General features: G+C 37.2%; 1 protein-coding gene across 3 annotated transcripts; it reads right to left on the bottom strand.

The window, feature by feature from the left end:
- Nucleotides 1-798: 798 nt before the first annotated feature.
- On the bottom strand, nt 799-18,875 carry LOC110461535 (protein FAM65A-like). 3 transcript variants are annotated; one of them, XM_021515038.1, is made up of 7 exons: nt 18,785-18,875; nt 17,856-17,940; nt 17,203-17,452; nt 17,017-17,160; nt 10,178-10,244; nt 9,418-9,494; nt 799-4,613 (listed from the first exon to the last, which is right to left on the bottom strand). In XM_021515038.1, the coding sequence occupies exons 2-7, from the start codon at nt 17,913-17,915 to the stop codon at nt 4,540-4,542; spliced, it is 672 nt and encodes a 223-aa protein (XP_021370713.1). In that variant the 5' UTR covers nt 17,916-17,940; nt 18,785-18,875; the 3' UTR covers nt 799-4,539. The 3 variants fall into 3 exon arrangements, with proteins under 3 accessions (XP_021370713.1, XP_021370712.1, XP_021370711.1); XM_021515037.1 differs by having other exon boundaries at nt 17,017-17,356; nt 17,399-17,452; XM_021515036.1 differs by having other exon boundaries at nt 17,017-17,452.
- Between the last annotated feature and the right edge of the window lie 1,270 nt (nt 18,876-20,145).

Raw genomic sequence — 20,145 nt, 5'->3', positions numbered from 1 at the left:
TTATATTCAAGGTCACAGGGGTCAAATTTGTTTAAAATCTTTAAACAACCTCTTATGAATAACCATGGGTCCCAGGATGTTTATACTTTGCAAGTTGCATCCTGAGATGAAAGCCTATACAATGTGTTCAACATAATGACTTTATTCGACTTTTAATCACAGGGGTGAAATGTTTAAAAAAAAAATAACAGGGTCTTTTGAACGAATTTTAATCATAAATACTGATATTTTGCCTGTAGCTTTATTTTAGATCACTTCTACGGTTACAAGTGTGAGTTTTATACCAGGTGAGCGATGCAGGCCCATTGGGCCTCTTGTACTATTCACAGTTTACTTTCATTACTAAGTAGCTTAAACAAGGCAAAGTATTTTGAATAATCAATGGTCCCTCACCTCTGGACAAATTTCAGTATCAATGGGCCATAACTCTATGTAGCCAGACCTGATTTCAGTAAATGATAACCCATCACCCCAAGAGGTACAATGTATGCACGTAGATAATTAAGAAATTGTAGGCAACTAAGTATGTATGTGAGACATGCCCTAGATCATTCACTGATCACTTCTTATATATTCATATTAAAAGAAACAACCTAAGGGGAGGATTAAATTGTGGTCTCTTAACAGAAATGATTGCCTTGTAAAGTGTTCTGTAGATATATATTAATAAACTGTTTGGTTTAGGTAAGAAAATGGCTGTTTCTTAAGAAAGAGAATTGCTTAAAACTGCTTTCATTAATTGTAAGATTTCTAAACAAATTCTCCATGCGAAATTACATTTTATCTTATGAAATATTAGGAGACTTACAGTAAACCATGGTAGAATACTGCAGTTGACGTGTGATAGGACTACATGTGTGTAAGGGCTCAATGTGTGCCTGTCTAGGTCGACTGTAGTTTACATTGGTCTTGTGAGTTTGATAAGGGAAATATCAAGTTAGGAGGTAAACAAGACCATTTGGCAATAACTAATACTGTGCTTTTAAGATAAAATAAACCAAAGATACAAGTTATTCCAACATTTTATTGCACCTCAGAGTACACAAATAATACAAAATATAAAGACAATGATTTTCTTTACTTCATGGCTGTGTCTTATTAGTGTTAGTAGAAAGACCCTGTCAGGAGTCGGATTTTTCCAGGACATTATTGTACATGATTAAATCTGTTGATGTATAATATACACATATAACATGGTATCGATTACGCAGTCTGTGAATTCAGGGAAACCCATTTAGCAAGCTTTATTCATAGAAATGCTCTACTTTTGTCCTTGCTGGGTATCAGTTTAGACTATTGTGAGGTTTTCATATTTTCTAATGTTTTGATGACAATCAGTACTTTTAGTAAAATAAGTTTTTTGAAAATAAGTTACCTTGAGATTAAAAAACAATCTGGCATTCCTAGTTAACAAATACACTAAGTTTAACAAGCAATTAAAGTTCTGTTTTGATGTGAAATACAGCTACCTCAGACTATGTTACAATAAGGTACCTAGATTAGTATGGAGATGTTGGGTTGTTATAAGAGAAAGCTACCTAGATTAGCATTAGATATGGCTGTAATTACAGATATTTGTGTTGGGATGAAAGATGTGTGCTTATTTATGCAAAAAAATATGCAAAAAAATATTTTGCATTTATCTTTAAAGCTTGCAATGAAATATTGAGATTTATTAAAATGATTGATATCATGGTAACAAGAAAAATAATGATATACATAACATACTCATAACATTACATCTAAAATAAAATGTTTACCTGACATTAGTCGCATCTATGTTAAAATCTGATTAACCCAGTCAACAATTTTACATTAATTACAAACATAGGAATTGGGAGATTCTATATTTACATAACCAGTTCATGATCAGTTCCTAAATACAAATATTGTACAAAAGGGGGTGGATACTGGCAGACGAGATTCCTCCACTGGGTTACATAGTTTTGGAAATTTTGAAATTTTGATAAAAATCACACGTTTTCTCATAGCAAATATAATGAGTGAAAGAATAGAAAAGATGCCTCTTGTGAGGGCCTGTTTTTGTACAAGGAGGGAATCCAGGGCTCCTCAACCCTGGCCCACCTTATAAATGTGCAGAGGAGATAAAAAGTCATTATATATATAAAAAAAAAATACAAATATTGTATCATATATTTCTGTTCATCAAATATAGGGAATATTTTGACACCAAAAAATGTAAAGTCCCAAGTCCATTGGATAAACCTGCTAGGAGTCGGTCAACAATTTTTGTTACTTTGTAGTGGGTAACACTCTGGACGTGATTTCATTGGACAATCTTTTTATTATGACATCAAGTAACAATGCTTTGCGACGTCCTAGTCCATGGCAATTGTTTCCCCTGATTAGAAAGAAGAGTAATGTTTTCCCAATAGAAACATAGTAAGGTTTTCTAGATATAATATGTGAGGTTATGTGAGAAAAAGGGTCCCCAAACTTGTGACGGTTGGTTATCATGTTAATCTAAGTTCTGTTAAAGACACTCGATAAACCTCTCGTCTAGTGATGGGCAATCCGGTTAAAATCATAATCTATAATCGGTTTGTAATCAGAGGTAGTAATCCCAATGATGTTCAATTGCATTGATCAGTTTATGATTTTATGGGACCGAATACCCAAACTTTTTTAAACAGTTTTGTCAATCATATAGTATGATTTATAACAATAAATGACTTCCAATGTATACTTAACATTGTATATGTTTAATACTTTGATTCTGATAATAAACGGATTATATCGATTATGGAATTTGTAATTGATAATCGGAATCAGAAAGGGCAAACCAATCAATTTTCAATTATAATCAATCATTACTCCGTCACTACTTGTGTCTTTATACAATTTAAAAATTAACTATCTCCAATTAGATCAATATGAAAAACAATCATCACTTGTTAGGGAACCTCTATTTGTAACTCTTTTTTTTAACTCTTAAGTATGAGAAAATAATATTATAAAAACACCAACTACACTAAGTACAGTATACAGATTTGCGAGAAAAAAATAACATTTTGATGTTGAAAATGTTGGTTTTTATAAAGGCTAAAATTGATCAAGGAATATATTGGTTATACCCGATTACATTTATGGTGTCATGTCGATACCTTGAAATCACAAAAGTTTGTGGTGTTATTGTGTACACTCTACTGGGGTTTTACTATATATACAATGTTAAACATTAAATGACAGATTTCATAATGTTGTGTCTCTTAGGTCAATGAGTTAACTGAAGTTTATTTTCATGCACTCTTAACTTACTCTCCTTTCTAACACACATGGGGACAGAGCTGTTAGCACAATGCTACAAAAGTGCAAATCCGCTTTCCAAGAGTAATTATACTTATTTGGGAGAAAAAGACAAATTTAGTTAGTGTTGTATATATTACCAAGATTAGGATAAAAGGTGTTAAAATAAGGATATATGTTAACTGTGTTTATGGACTTGATACACATGCAATCAGCTAAGTACAATTTGTACGAGAATGATTTTGTTCCATTGTATAAATACACCAAGTCGTGAATTAATTCCAGTCACAGGTCTACTGTATCACTTAATTAATCACTACACACCACCATATCACTCTCCCATATCACTCTCCTATATCACTATATTACATAGCTCTTATAACATAAGAGGCTGCTGGTCAGCCTTTATTCTATCGGATATGCGGTGCCTGTCAAAAGTATCTCGCCGTGTAAACCTCTAACACTGTTGGAGATTCTATTACATCACAGATAAAATCCATTCCAAAGAGGTCGCTTTTTCAAAGTGCCTTTCATAGCAATGGAACCCAAACCTTCCTATCACTATAAACCTTAACCCTGAATTAACTATCAAAAAACTTAGACCCAGAAACTCCTCTCAATAAATCCAGAACTTTAAATCAAATTAAACCCAGAAACTCCTATCTCTTTAACCCTGAACCCAGAAACTCCTATCACTTATAACCTGAAGCCCAGAAACTCCTATCTCTTAAACCCTGAACCCAGAAACTCCTATCACTTATAACCTGAACCCAGAAACTCCTATCACTTATAAACTTAACCCAAAAACTCACTTAACCCTAAACTTCCTATTACTATAACTTTTAATGGTAGTTTGAAGCATTGTAACCTTGAAAACAAATGAACATATGATTTCTTTCTTGAACATCATAAAAAAAATGAAAATTATTACTTAAATGTGGAGGAATTCAAGATGGGTGAAAAAAAATCATGTAAATTTCAAAAGATTAAAATTACTCCGGGCCTCAAAAATTAATACATCTGATATGTAGACTAGAAATTAAATGAAGAGATATTGGTCACGGAGATGTCAGTGGTTTAAAGTCTTGTTTAACCGCAGCCACCACTATTCAACCTACATTTGTAGCCCATTACCCAGCCAGTTTTTCGGGAAAAAGTTTGGTTCCAATATAAAAACTGCTGCAGCTATCAGCAGGCATCATAGATGAGAATGAAGGTAGCTGGATTGATTAGGTTCACAATGCTTTATCAGATGTGTAGAACGGTGGGTCGTTAAGGAGGATGTTTCTCCTTCATCTCTTTGGTGTTTCGGGATTTCTCTGGAAGCTTCAATTCAAAACCAGTACCTGCAATTATATACAGGATAGTGTATGATTATTTATATATCATTTGATCTACTGCAACTTAAGCCAGAGGTCTAACAGCCTAAGCCCCGCTGAAAATAGTCTTAATGAAAAATATATTGCAACGTAAAGTAAGTACTGACAATTGGTGGCACATTTCATGTAAATCTGCTGAAGATATCGGTACGACAAATTCTAAATCTGTGACAGATTCTCCCAAGCTATTTTAGTCGCAAATGAAGCATAGATACATTCAAAAATGTTTCATCAAATCAGTCAAGCCAGCCATATTGAACCTTAAAAGTTGAAAATTGGTCATTAGACATCACTGAACTAGTAAAGTTGACCCATGCGGGCCTAGGCACTTAGGGAGTCTTGATGTAATTGTCCCAGCTAGACAAAGGCCATTTTGAATTTTCAAAAAGATGGCCATTCAACATTAAGTACATTTCCCTTATATCACTCCCACAATGATTCGTTGTAATCAGTCTGACAGTTTTGGAAAAGTTGTTGGGCTTAAAATAAAGGGCAATAACTCTGGAAAAAAAAGGTTGAATCAGAAAAATTAAAAGGAGGTGAGCAAGAGCATGATCATGCATATGAAGTTTTGTTGAAATTGGCTGTCTAGTTCAGGGGGAGTTGTCTGTACTTAATGCCATTAAAACAGTCAGGCATGATAAATAATAAATATATTCAGTTCATGAAAAGAAGTATTGAATTAACATCAACGAATATTGTTAGTACAACGTAACACATTGTTAGAAATATCTCGCTACGATTATAATTAATCCAACTACCAACATCAACAGGCTGAAATTAACCCCACATCCAAATATAAACAGCTTTATCATCAAATTAATTCCACTACAAAATATAAACTGGTCTAAATGTAACAGTTCCATTATGCAAATTACATATACTTTCCATTCTACTTATATCTAATTCTGCAGAGATGTACACAATTCCACAAGCCCTACGCCTGTGGCTTGTAGAGGTTATGTTGGGGCTTTTAAAAAAAAAATCAATATTTACTATGAAAAGATAGGTTGGGCTAGAAGAACCTATCAAAGTCGACCTGTGGGCTTGTACTCTACATATGAAATCATACATCCCTATTGAGGGAGGTGGGGGTCACTAAAAAGTCACCAACTCCCTTCTCCCCATACATTTTTTTTTCTGGAATATGGAATAGCTTACAGAAATATGTGGTTCTCCATTTCTACAAAAAGATCCTAATCCTTCAGTATAATCATCGTAAATCTAGGGTAAACTCAGTCACGTAATGAACACTTTTATATAAAATATGACAAAAAATAAGGAAGTTTCAATTTTCAGAGACATTCAGGAGGCAAAGATTTAGAAACACTCCCATTTAGCCCATCTACTTCACACCACACTTGCACACATGGACTGTTACACCAATCATCACCTTTATATTAATTGGGTATGTATTATAAAATCATCACACACGTTTCTTCTAATCACATAAAACCTAACATTACAAGCCCAATAGGCCTCATTGGTTAACTAAGGTGCACACTAATTGTTTTTTGGTGAACAAGGTTGGGGCTAATAAAGTTTGTTAAGTGTTATTATATTTATGGACCTTTCCATTCATGAAGAATTTGTGGGTCTGAGGGGAAAAAATCCTAAAATCTATGGCAATTTTCCCCTTTGGGCCCCACCCACCAGACTCCAGGGGTGGATCAGGGTATCAATTTATATATCAACAAATTGCCATCCTATAATCATAAATTGCACAGTTCCAACTCAGTTTTAACAATTTCATACTAAAAATGAACAAAACATATCCAAAAGTATTATTTCCTTGTATAAACTACAAATTAAATTATATTAAACTGAACACCCTCCCAAGGGGGCACGAATGATCGCAGGGTCATGAAATTTGCAATTCTGATTAATTATATATAAGCACCATATCATTACAGGACTTCTTGATCCATTAAGAGTAATTGATTTTAAGGACTTCTGGGTCTTAAGAAGAAGATTATACCAAATCTCACGTTTGATAATAGAATATTAGATATTAAATTAAGATTACACTTGTTACGTAATCCGACACAAAGCGTCCTTAAAACAATTTGGTAAAATATGAAAGATTGAATTAGGATTACACTTGTTATGACATTTAATGAAGATTATACTTGTTAAGTACCCTGACACAAAGCATATTTAATACACCAGTAGAGATGAGATATTCAAGGTTGATTAGATATTTAACAAAGATTACACGCTTTAAGTTACCTGACAAATAGCGTTCTATGCAGTTGGTTGTTTGCCTTTCTACAAAAGCAAATCATGTCATATGTCAACGCCTCCTTGTACTCTTTACCGAATCAGGGTGAACAGTGTATGTCTGACACCTAGCTAGTTTATAAGAAAGGTTCTGGTCACTGAAAATCCCTTGGTCCCTGGCTAAAAGTTTATTTCATCCGTGTACAGTTCCAATAGCCTGAAGTCCTAGTTTTGCCTGCAGGCTACTACTCTAAATGAAATCGTACATCACTGATTTAAGTTCTCATTCTTCAAAATTACCATGTACAATTGAGATGAATACAGATTTTGCTTTTTCTTCATCTTCTCACTGTTTTGAACCTTTCCCTTCAGACCATGGGTATTTCAACCTTTCCCCCACCCCTCAAAATAATAAGATAATTTGGGACTTGACCAAGACTACTACTTATATTACTATGACTTTGTATAATTGTCCTGTTGAACTTATTCTAGTACATACAAACAAGAGGCCCAATGGGCCTGCATCCCTCACCTGGTATTAATCTCACACTTTAATCTTAAAAGTAGACTAAAATAAAGCTACAGGCAGAATATCAGTGTTTGATTCATAAGAACCTATTAAAAGATTTAAACATATGACGCCTGTGACCTTGAATGTCAAACAAGGACATTAGGTTGAAAGTGGGTCAAGGTCATTCATTTGAACAAACTTGGTAGTTCTTCATCCCAGCATGCTACAGGCCCAATTTCAGTACCCTAGGCCTTTTGGTTATTGAGGAGAAGTGGTTTGAAGATTTTACGACATTTGACCCTTGTGACCTTGAAAGTTGGTCAAGGTCATTCATTTGAACAAACTTGGTAGCCCTTCATCCCAGCATGCTACAGGCCCAATAGCAGTACCATGGGCCTTTTGGTTATTGAGAAGTTGTTTGAAGATTTTAAGACATTTTTACCCTATGACCTTGAAAGTGGGTCAAGGTCATTCATTTGGACAAACTTAACAGTTCTTCATCCCAGCATGCTACAGGCCCAATATCAGTACCCTGGGCTTTTTGTTATTGAGAAGAAATCGTTTGAAGCTTTTAAGACATCTTACCCCAGTGACCTTGAAAGTGGGTCAAGGCCATTCATTTGAACAAACTTTGTAGCCCTTCATCCCAGTATGATACAAGCCCAATATCAGTACCCTGGGCCTTTTAGTTATTAAGGTAATAGGATTGTGTCGCCATTTCTCAGTAGAATTTCTTCCAATTTTGTAGTTATATTGCTTTGAAGAAAAGAAAATTTTCTGCCACAAAAAAAATATAGGTTGTCAGAATTTTGAGGAATTTAAATGGAAATTTATGTAAAAAGGAATGACTTTTGAGAAAAAAATAATAAAAACACAATTTTTTGCAAAATTATGTCAATTAAATGATACTGCCATAGATTAGTATTGCATTAATATCAATTTAATAAATGCTGAAATTATGTCAAATAAATTATCTATAAACGATTAGAAATTGACATTTTATAATAAAACCATATGCACATAGTAATTGCAGGTAAGAGTTATCTTTCTTGAAAAACTTCACAGTAGTGAAATAGTTAGCCGGTTTCCTGAAGTACAGAAAAATGGATACATGTAGCTCATTGATAAAAAAAACCCTGAATTAATGCCTGCATTGCTTTGAAATACTTTAATATTGAGATAAAACACTGTTCTGTCAATAATAAACATACAATATTCATCAGTTTAATATTAAACATAAGAATATGCGGAAATTGTGATACTGTCTCCCTACATTGGATTTTCAACTAGGGATGTACTTCCTACTTCTGTTTATCGATACACTCCTATTACCTTAAGAAGAAGTCGTTTGAAGATTTTAACATATTTGACCCCTGTGACCTTGAAAGTGGGTCAAGGTCATTCATTTGAACAAACTTTGTAGCCCTTCATCCCAGTATGCTACTGGCCAAATATCATCAGCCTAAGCCTCTTGGTTATTTAGAAGAAGTTGTTTAAAGTAAAAAGTTGACGCCGGACGCTGCACCATGCCATAAGCTCACTTGGCCCGAAGTAGTCTGCATTGATTCTTATACATGCTCATGCCCAGCAGTTTTTTTTTAGTTTATTTAATGCAGGAGGTCCTTGCCATTTCAAAAGCTTGTGCTTCAGACCATTATTTCTAACACAAATTTGAATTCCTATAATCAATGTCAACACACATTCGCTTCATATCGGCTGAAACCTGATATGATTTAGCAGAGCTGAACATTGACTTTCTCGTGTGTATTTATAGGAGTTAATAACATAGTGATTCTCAATCATGCGAAGTAACAGTCTACCATCTACCACCATTTTCATACATTCATGCACTATAGTTTCAATAATGGAAAATAAGAGAAGTCCTAACACTTTATTGTGACATGATTTGCAACAAGGTAGCTGGCCCCCAACGGCACACATATGCATCAACTCAGTTAAAGATTGACTATTGGGATCATGAAATAATATTTGTCATTGTCATTGTCACTGACCTAATAAATACATCAAAAGAACACTTACCTTTCTGGTCTAAGTTCTTTAAATCTCCAGTTTCATGTCGAAGTCTAAGGCGTAAAATATACTGCATAAATTCATTCCTGAAATCAAATAAATAAATTGTACACCATTCATGAATTCATGAATTGTGATAAATCTCTGATAAATTTAAAAATAATGATAAACAAGACATTTCACTGGTTTATTATGTAAAACTCTTTCCAAAAACATATATAGGATTTTACAGGAGTTTCCATTTCATATGAGATCTATGAAACGAGTCTTAAGAATTTTTCAATTTAGTGAGCCTCTGGCAGCTAAAATGAAAAATTTGTGACAAGTTTCATAAATTTCATTTGAAATGAAAACGAGTGTAAGATCCTTTCTATCACACAATCAAGATTTGTGGCATTTATTTGTGTAAAACAACAATTTTCATGCAATTTTGAAATGTAAAAAGCCGCCATTTTGACTCTAGTGCGTAAGTCTGTGACGTCATGTACTGTCCTAGGCATGACGCCACAATTTAAACAATTGAAACTTACAACCAATCACAGGGCCGATAGGTCATATAACATGCCATTGGGTTAATATGCAAAAAATATGACAAGGGTATATTCACTGGATAACACAGTACGTTATGTGATAAATAAGTATCACAGAAAGTTAACCGTACAAGTGATGATTACCTGGTATGTGGTAAAATCTGGACCAGTTTTTCAAGGTAAAAGGATCAAGGTCTTAATTTGCTCTGACTCATTATGGGATGTTGAAGTAAACATACCTATGTTCTGCTTTGGCAATACCTATTCGCTCCAGTTTTATTTCATTCATACGTATCAGTGTTCTTCCTGAAAATTTCATCAACATTAAAAACTTTATTGAATAACTAACATGTATAATCATACATAAAATAAGAAAACAACAGCAAAATCACTTAAATTTTCTAAACAAGAGCTAGGCCAATGGGCCTTAAAAGCTGTCTGGAATTTTATATTTAATTCATAATATGTTAAACAAGATACAGGTATAGTAACATTTCCACCCGCTATGTACTGCATCTTCAGGACAAAATAACAATATGTCATGAGGCCTAATGTAAGAAACAGCAGTGAAATTATATCATTTAATTTAGATTCTGAAAATATGTGATGAACATCTAATGCTAGATAGTCTAATAGAGGTACATCTTTAGTTCAGTTGCCTCGTAAAATATATCCCAACAGCCAAATTATGGCGCAATTTAGAATGGAGAGAGGATCCGCATGTAATTTAAGTTGTGCTGGCTTTTGGTTCCTTTGATGGACAACTTACTAAGATTATGTATAATACTGAATATTCTGTGGTAATAAATGTATGTTGATTTTACCATTATTGTAGATATGCCCTGTCCAGTAAACCGTACGCGTGGTGAGTACATCTTCAGACAAATTAATCTACACTGTGTCACCTACAGCAATGTTATCAGGTTCTACACTGTGTCACCTACAGCAATGTTATCAGATTCTACACTGTGTCACCTACAGCAATGTTATCAGATTCTACACTGTGCCAACTACAGCAATGTTATCAGATTCTACACTGTGTCACCTATAGCAATGTTATCAGATTCTACACTGTGCCACCTACAGCAATGTTATCAGATTCTACACTGTGCCACCTACAGCAATGTTATCAGATTCTACACTGTGCCACCTACAGCAATGTTATCAGATTCTACACTGTGCCACCTACAGCAATGTTATCAGATTCTACACTGTGCCACCTACAGCAATGTTATCAGATTCTACACTGTGCCACCTACAGCAATGTTATCAGATTCTACACTGTGCCACCTACAGCAATGTTATCAGATTCTACACTGTGCCACCTACAGCAATGTTATCAGATTCTACACTGTGCCACCTACAGCAATGTTATCAGATTCTACACTGTGCCACCTACAGCAATGTTATCAGATTCTACACTGTGCCACCTACAGCAATGTTATCAGATTCTACACTGTGCCACCTACAGCAATGTTATCAGATTCTACACTGTGCCACCTACAGCAATGTTATCAGATTCTACACTGTGCCACCTACAGCAATGTTATCAGATTCTACACTGTGCCACCTACAGCAATGTTATCAGATTCTACACTGTGCCACCTACAGCAATGTTATCAGATTCTACACTGTGCCACCTACAGCAATGTTATCAGATTCTACACTGTGCCACCTACAGCAATGTTATCAGATTCTACACTGTGCCACCTACAGCAATGTTATCAGATTCTACACTGTGCCACCTACAGCAATGTTATCAGATTCTACACTGTGCCACCTACAGCAATGTTATCAGATTCTACACTGTGCCACCTACAGCAATGTTATCAGATTCTACACTGTGCCACCTACAGCAATGTTATCAGATTCTACACTGTGCCACCTACAGCAATGTTATCAGATTCTACACTGTGCCACCTACAGCAATGTTATCAGATTCTACACTGTGCCACCTACAGCAATGTTATCAGATTCTACACTGTGCCACCTACAGCAATGTTATCAGATTCTACACTGTGCCACCTACAGCAATGTTATCAGATTCTACACTGTGCCACCTACAGCAATGTTATCAGATTCTACACTGTGCCACCTACAGCAATGTTATCAGATTCTACACTGTGCCACCTACAGCAATGTTATCAGATTCTACACTGTGCCACCTACAGCAATGTTATCAGATTCTACACTGTGCCACCTACAGCAATGTTATCAGATTCTACACTGTGCCACCTACAGCAATGTTATCAGATTCTACACTGTGCCACCTACAGCAATGTTATCAGATTCTACACTGTGCCACCTACAGCAATGTTATCAGATTCTACACTGTGCCACCTACAGCAATGTTATCAGATTCTACACTGTGCCACCTACAGCAATGTTATCAGATTCTACACTGTGCCACCTACAGCAATGTTATCAGATTCTACACTGTGCCACCTACAGCAATGTTATCAGATTCTACACTGTGCCACCTACAGCAATGTTATCAGATTCTACACTGTGCCACCTACAGCAATGTTATCAGATTCTACACTGTGCCACCTACAGCAATGTTATCAGATTCTACACTGTGCCACCTACAGCAATGTTATCAGATTCTACACTGTGCCACCTACAGCAATGTTATCAGATTCTACACTGTGCCACCTACAGCAATGTTATCAGATTCTACACTGTGCCACCTACAGCAATGTTATCAGATTCTACACTGTGCCACCTACAGCAATGTTATCAGATTCTACACTGTGCCACCTACAGCAATGTTATCAGATTCTACACTGTGCCACCTACAGCAATGTTATCAGATTCTACACTGTGCCACCTACAGCAATGTTATCAGATTCTACACTGTGCCACCTACAGCAATGTTATCAGATTCTACACTGTGCCACCTACAGCAATGTTATCAGATTCTACACTGTGCCACCTACAGCAATGTTATCAGATTCTACACTGTGCCACCTACAGCAATGTTATCAGATTCTACACTGTGCCACCTACAGCAATGTTATCAGATTCTACACTGTGCCACCTACAGCAATGTTATCAGATTCTACACTGTGCCACCTACAGCAATGTTATCAGATTCTACACTGTGCCACCTACAGCAATGTTATCAGATTCTACACTGTGCCACCTACAGCAATGTTATCAGATTCTACACTGTGCCACCTACAGCAATGTTATCAGATTCTACACTGTGCCACCTACAGCAATGTTATCAGATTCTACACTGTGCCACCTACAGCAATGTTATCAGATTCTACACTGTGCCACCTACAGCAATGTTATCAGATTCTACACTGTGCCACCTACAGCAATGTTATCAGATTCTACACTGTGCCACCTACAGCAATGTTATCAGATTCTACACTGTGCCACCTACAGCAATGTTATCAGATTCTACACTGTGCCACCTACAGCAATGTTATCAGATTCTACACTGTGCCACCTACAGCAATGTTATCAGATTCTACACTGTGCCACCTACAGCAATGTTATCAGATTCTACACTGTGCCACCTACAGCAATGTTATCAGATTCTACACTGTGCCACCTACAGCAATGTTATCAGATTCTACACTGTGCCACCTACAGCAATGTTATCAGATTCTACACTGTGCCACCTACAGCAATGTTATCAGATTCTACACTGTGCCACCTACAGCAATGTTATCAGATTCTACACTGTGCCACCTACAGCAATGTTATCAGATTCTACACTGTGCCACCTACAGCAATGTTATCAGATTCTACACTGTGCCACCTACAGCAATGTTATCAGATTCTACACTGTGCCACCTACAGCAATGTTATCAGATTCTACACTGTGCCACCTACAGCAATGTTATCAGATTCTACACTGTGCCACCTACAGCAATGTTATCAGATTCTACACTGTGCCACCTACAGCAATGTTATCAGATTCTACACTGTGCCACCTACAGCAATGTTATCAGATTCTACACTGTGCCACCTACAGCAATGTTATCAGATTCTACACTGTGCCACCTACAGCAATGTTATCAGATTCTACACTGTGCCACCTACAGCAATGTTATCAGATTCTACACTGTGCCACCTACAGCAATGTTATCAGATTCTACACTGTGCCACCTACAGCAATGTTATCAGATTCTACACTGTGCCACCTACAGCAATGTTATCAGATTCTACACTGTGCCACCTACAGCAATGTTATCAGATTCTACACTGTGCCACCTACAGCAATGTTATCAGATTCTACACTGTGCCACCTACAGCAATGTTATCAGATTCTACACTGTGCCACCTACAGCAATGTTATCAGATTCTACACTGTGCCACCTACAGCAATGTTATCAGATTCTACACTGTGCCACCTACAGCAATGTTATCAGATTCTACACTGTGCCACCTACAGCAATGTTATCAGATTCTACACTGTGCCACCTACAGCAATGTTATCAGATTCTACACTGTGCCACCTACAGCAATGTTATCAGATTCTACACTGTGCCACCTACAGCAATGTTATCAGATTCTACACTGTGCCACCTACAGCAATGTTATCAGATTCTACACTGTGCCACCTACAGCAATGTTATCAGATTCTACACTGTGCCACCTACAGCAATGTTATCAGATTCTACACTGTGCCACCTACAGCAATGTTATCAGATTCTACACTGTGCCACCTACAGCAATGTTATCAGATTCTACACTGTGCCACCTACAGCAATGTTATCAGATTCTACACTGTGCCACCTACAGCAATGTTATCAGATTCTACACTGTGCCACCTACAGCAATGTTATCAGATTCTACACTGTGCCACCTACAGCAATGTTATCAGATTCTACACTGTGCCACCTACAGCAATGTTATCAGATTCTACACTGTGCCACCTACAGCAATGTTATCAGATTCTACACTGTGCCACCTACAGCAATGTTATCAGATTCTACACTGTGCCACCTACAGCAATGTTATCAGATTCTACACTGTGCCACCTACAGCAATGTTATCAGATTCTACACTGTGCCACCTACAGCAATGTTATCAGATTCTACACTGTGCCACCTACAGCAATGTTATCAGATTCTACACTGTGCCACCTACAGCAATGTTATCAGATTCTACACTGTGCCACCTACAGCAATGTTATCAGATTCTACACTGTGCCACCTACAGCAATGTTATCAGATTCTACACTGTGCCACCTACAGCAATGTTATCAGATTCTACACTGTGCCACCTACAGCAATGTTATCAGATTCTACACTGTGCCACCTACAGCAATGTTATCAGATTCTACACTGTGCCACCTACAGCAATGTTATCAGATTCTACACTGTGCCACCTACAGCAATGTTATCAGATTCTACACTGTGCCACCTACAGCAATGTTATCAGATTCTACACTGTGCCACCTACAGCAATGTTATCAGATTCTACACTGTGCCACCTACAGCAATGTTATCAGATTCTACACTGTGCCACCTACAGCAATGTTATCAGATTCTACACTGTGCCACCTACAGCAATGTTATCAGATTCTACACTGTGCCACCTACAGCAATGTTATCAGATTCTACACTGTGCCACCTACAGCAATGTTATCAGATTCTACACTGTGCCACCTACAGCAATGTTATCAGATTCTACACTGTGCCACCTACAGCAATGTTATCAGATTCTACACTGTGCCACCTACAGCAATGTTATCAGATTCTACACTGTGCCACCTACAGCAATGTTATCAGATTCTACACTGTGCCACCTACAGCAATGTTATCAGATTCTACACTGTGCCACCTACAGCAATGTTATCAGATTCTACACTGTGCCACCTACAGCAATGTTATCAGATTCTACACTGTGCCACCTACAGCAATGTTATCAGATTCTACACTGTGCCACCTACAGCAATGTTATCAGATTCTACACTGTGTCACCTACAGCAATGTTATCAGATTCTACACTGTGCCACCTACAGCAATGTTAGCAGATTCTACACTGTGCCACCTACAAAAATGCTATCAGATTCTACACCAGATTCTTTAATGCATCTATAGAACTGTTAATACTGTTCTTAGTAATACATCTGTACACCCAACAAGTCCTCTACCAGGGCTTTATGGGACTTATACAACATACAATCATCCAGTAAAGCTTCAGACTAAATATGGTAACAATCAGTGCTGTTGATCAGGAGCAGTAGGCTTCAGGAGATTAAAATGCCTAAGTTTGCTCTATAACCGGACAATCTTATGCTCCACCACTCTGACCCCAGGTTACATTGCCCATGTGATGTTTCAGACCAAAATTAAATTTTGTAACAATCTGCACTATCTTAAAGGATGATTTCATAGACATCATTGTAAACCAGTGATTTCTGTATAACAAACTAAACCTTCAGAAAATAGGAGCAATGTACAGCAAGACAAAGTACTGCAAGGAAATTCATAGTCGCCCACCACTTATGATTTCTATATATACCGAGCTATACAGTAACAACTATGTACATACCTATCATGGGATCAACCCTTTGTAAAGTAAAGGATGCATCCTGATACAGAATAGGGCAAATCTTTCCAATGATTGTAGTCAGAGGTCACAATAAAGATCGCAGCTTTCGGTACAGTAAATTCAGACATCTAAGGATATACCTGGATACCAAATTTGGTTACTCCAGGTGAAATAGTATAGAAGATATACCCCAGACAAACTTTTTCAATGGTTATAAGGTCAAATGTCAAAGCATGGGTCACAGTCAGTGACCTATACTCCAAAAGATGTATTTGCAGATTAAATTTATGAGATTCTAAAGTTTTGTGAGAAAATATTACACTATATGTAAACTTCAAAATCTGCAAAGTTTTGAAAAGTTAATAAATTTATACATCAAATAATTATGAACAGACAACAGGTGTATGAATGGTTTACCTCTGACTGAGCATCCGAGATACACCACCTATCTATTGGCAAATGAAAATGACCATACAAATGAATGACAAAACCTCAATGATCAGGATTGTCTACCCATAATTATTGATGAGCCATAGATGTGATTAAGAGACATGCTGACCAGTGACTTCCTGTTGTAGAAGCAAATCCCCGTAGATGCCATGGAACTGGCTGCAGTGTTTCTTGAGCCACTTGTTGACATCAGCACAGGTCCAGAAGTACAGGGGCTTAGTCTTGCTTTTAGTTGTCTTCTTGACTGTTGACTGTGTACTGGCTGTGCTTGTCACATTCTCCTTGACCGTTGAATGTGTACTGGCTGTGCTTGTCACATTCTCCTTGACCGTTGAATGTGTACTGGCTGTGCTTGTCACATTCTCCTTGACTGTCGACTGTGTACTGGCTGTGCTTGTCACACTCTCCTTGACCGTTGAATGTGTACTGGCTGTGCTTGTCACATTCTCCTTGACCGTTGAATGTGTACTGGCTGTGCTTGTCACATTCTCCTTGACCGTTGACGGTGTACCTATGGTGTTTGTCAGATTCTCTTTGTGTTTGGACTGTTGTACAGAAGACAACATAACATGACATATTTAGGTATATTTTACTATCATACAAAGAAAACAACATACACTGGCAAATACATATACATTACATTTCTCTGGTGTGTTTTAGCGACAATGTTTCTCGATAGATGTTATATGCATGCTTATTATACGGTTGGGTATTTTTTTCTTTTAACATCATTGTTTAATTATCACTTGTTAAAGCCTGGTAAAAACTTGTGGTACTCTGTACCAGCCGACACAAAATACAATTTACTTGACTTGAGAATCACAATTAGACAAAACTCAATTCATACATTGAATTGATTTTGTTTTTGACCATAAATGTATATACATTCATGTATCAGTTACAACTATATACATGTATCATAATGCAGTTGGCCTATTTTTTTTATACCAGTGGTGTTATCTCTGGCGGCTGCGCGACTTCTGTTCTAATGACAGCCGGAGTCTCCATGTTAGCTGTTCTCTAACTCATTACACTGAAACCAAAACCAACAAAACGTGCAGTTGAAAATGTTACACTGATCAGATATTCCCAAAATTCATTGATAAACTTGGACAAGAACGTATCATACGTGAACAGGTATCATATGTATTCTTGAGCTTGTCATTTTTTTGTGTATGTTTTTTAACGGGTACATATGTCATCTCGGCAGTTTTGGTTTGAGATACCTAGGTACTCATTGGTATTTTTTCGGTACTTGGAAAACTTTATATAATGCATGTTATACATGTCACTATATACTAAGAAAACTTAATTTAATGTCCATGTTATACATAATTTTGAACAAATTACCACAAATTACGTACATACGATGACAACAAATACAAACTATAGATTCACGGATATCAGATCCAATTGCAACTTAAACATCAAACTGGATCCTGGAAAAGTACCGACTTGTCTTCAAAAAGTGCTGAGGTAACCAAGTGCCGGGGTAAGCAAGTGCCGAAGATATGAGTGCCGAGGTGTCCAAGTACCGACTTCACCAGGTGCCGAGGCGTCTATGATTCGTTTTAACTGCTTTCATAAGATAGTTGACAGATGAAAAGGTTGGGGATCATTCATTGTACGATGAAATGTTTCTTATCTTGTTTTAGGGAATATCTTTGCTTATGGGGACAACAAATGAAAAGACATATATAAAGTATTTAAGCCCAACCTGCTGGCTTGATGAATACGGAAACAAACAGGTGTCCGACCGGTGTATCATAACTTTTGCATATGAATAACAGAACAGTTATGTATCTTAACGCTTAAACGAATCGTTCACATTCCTATAACAATCGGTCGTTTGTAAAGTCCAAATGAGATATACTTACAGAATTGTTAACATGATCAATTCTAAACTTTCACAAATCAAACACTGTGATCTGTATTATGTCAAAGAAGTAAACAGAAAAATTCCGGAAACGGAAGTAGAATAAATGGTTGTGCTCGCTTCTTTTTTCAGTTTTAGGGGTACCTTAAGGGCCGGGGGACACCACAAATGACTGTACAGAAATGTAAGACTACATTCGCGTAACCCGGTTGAAACGGAACGTGTGGCGCAGAAATTTTCCACGATAAACGAACGCACTTGGACCGGTCTATACGGAGAATATAAACAAGAGGCCCAATGGGCTTGCATCGCTCCGTCGCTCACCTGATATTAATCCAACACTTGTAATCTCTCATAAGATTTCATAAGAACCTATTAAAAGATTTAAACATATGACGCCTGTGACCTTGAATGTCGAACAAGGACATTAGGTTGAAAGTGGATCAAGGTCATTCATTTGAACTAACATGGTAGTCCTTCATCCCAGCATGCTACAGGCCCAATATCAGTAACATGGGCATTTTGGTTATTGAGAAGAAGTCGTTTGAAGATTTTAAGACATTTGACCCCTGTGACCTTGAAAGTTGGTCAATGTCACTCATTTTAACAAACTTGGTAGCCCTTCATCCCATCATGCTACAGGCCCAATATCAGTACCCTGGGCCTTTTGGTTACTGAGAAGAAGTCGTTTGAAGATTTTACGACATTAGACCCCTGTGACCTTGAAAGTTGGTCAAGGGCATTCATTTGAACAAACTTGGTAGTCCTTCATCCCAGCATGCTACGAGCCGAATATCAGTACCCTGGCCCTTTTGGTTAATGAGAAGAAGTCGTTTGAAGATTTTACGACATTAGACCCCTGTGACCTTGAAAGTTGGTCAAGGTCATTCATTTGAACAAACTTGGTAGTCCTTCATCCCAGCATGCTACAAGCCGAATATCAGTATCCTAGCCCTTTTGGTTATTGAGTAGAAGTTGTTTGAAGATTTTACGACATTAGACCCCTGTGACCGTGAAAGTTGGTCAAGGTCATTTATTTGAGCAAACTTGGTAGCCCTTAATCCCAGCGTGCTACTGGCCAAATATCATCATCCTAGGCCTTTTGGTTACTGAAAAGAAGTTGTTTAAAGTAAAAAGTTGACGCTAGACAGACGGACGACGGACGACGGACGCCGCACCATGGCATAAGCTCACTTGCCCTTTCGGGTAGGTGAGCTAAAAACAGTGTTTCAAGAATATTATGACCTTCTGTCATCCGTCTGCTGAATTACATAACGTATCTTAAAAACGCAATAGTCAGCATTTTAGTTTCGGTCAGGTGCGTCTGGACCCCTCTATCTACACGTGCCGAATTTTTCTGAG

This window comes from Mizuhopecten yessoensis, unplaced genomic scaffold, assembly GCF_002113885.1.
Source record: "Mizuhopecten yessoensis strain PY_sf001 unplaced genomic scaffold, ASM211388v2 scaffold10635, whole genome shotgun sequence".
Classification (NCBI taxonomy): domain Eukaryota; kingdom Metazoa; phylum Mollusca; class Bivalvia; order Pectinida; family Pectinidae; genus Mizuhopecten; species Mizuhopecten yessoensis.
The sequence above is the reverse complement of the archived record's forward strand: the minus strand, read 5'-3'. Positions and strand labels throughout refer to the sequence as shown.

Bases quoted from the DNA above. Each gene is read 5' to 3' on its own strand.
- LOC110461535 (XM_021515036.1), bottom strand. From the start codon at position 17,915: ATGGAGACTCCGGCTGTCATTAGAACAGAAGTCGCGCAGCCGCCAGAG. The intron at 17,453-17,855 runs GTATAAAAAAAA...TCTGTACAACAG, and splicing joins CGCCAGAGATAACACCACTG to TCCAAACACAAAGAGAATCT. The intron at 4,614-9,417 runs GTAAGTGTTCTT...ATATAATTGCAG, and splicing joins AAAGAACTTAGACCAGAAAG to GTACTGGTTTTGAATTGAAG.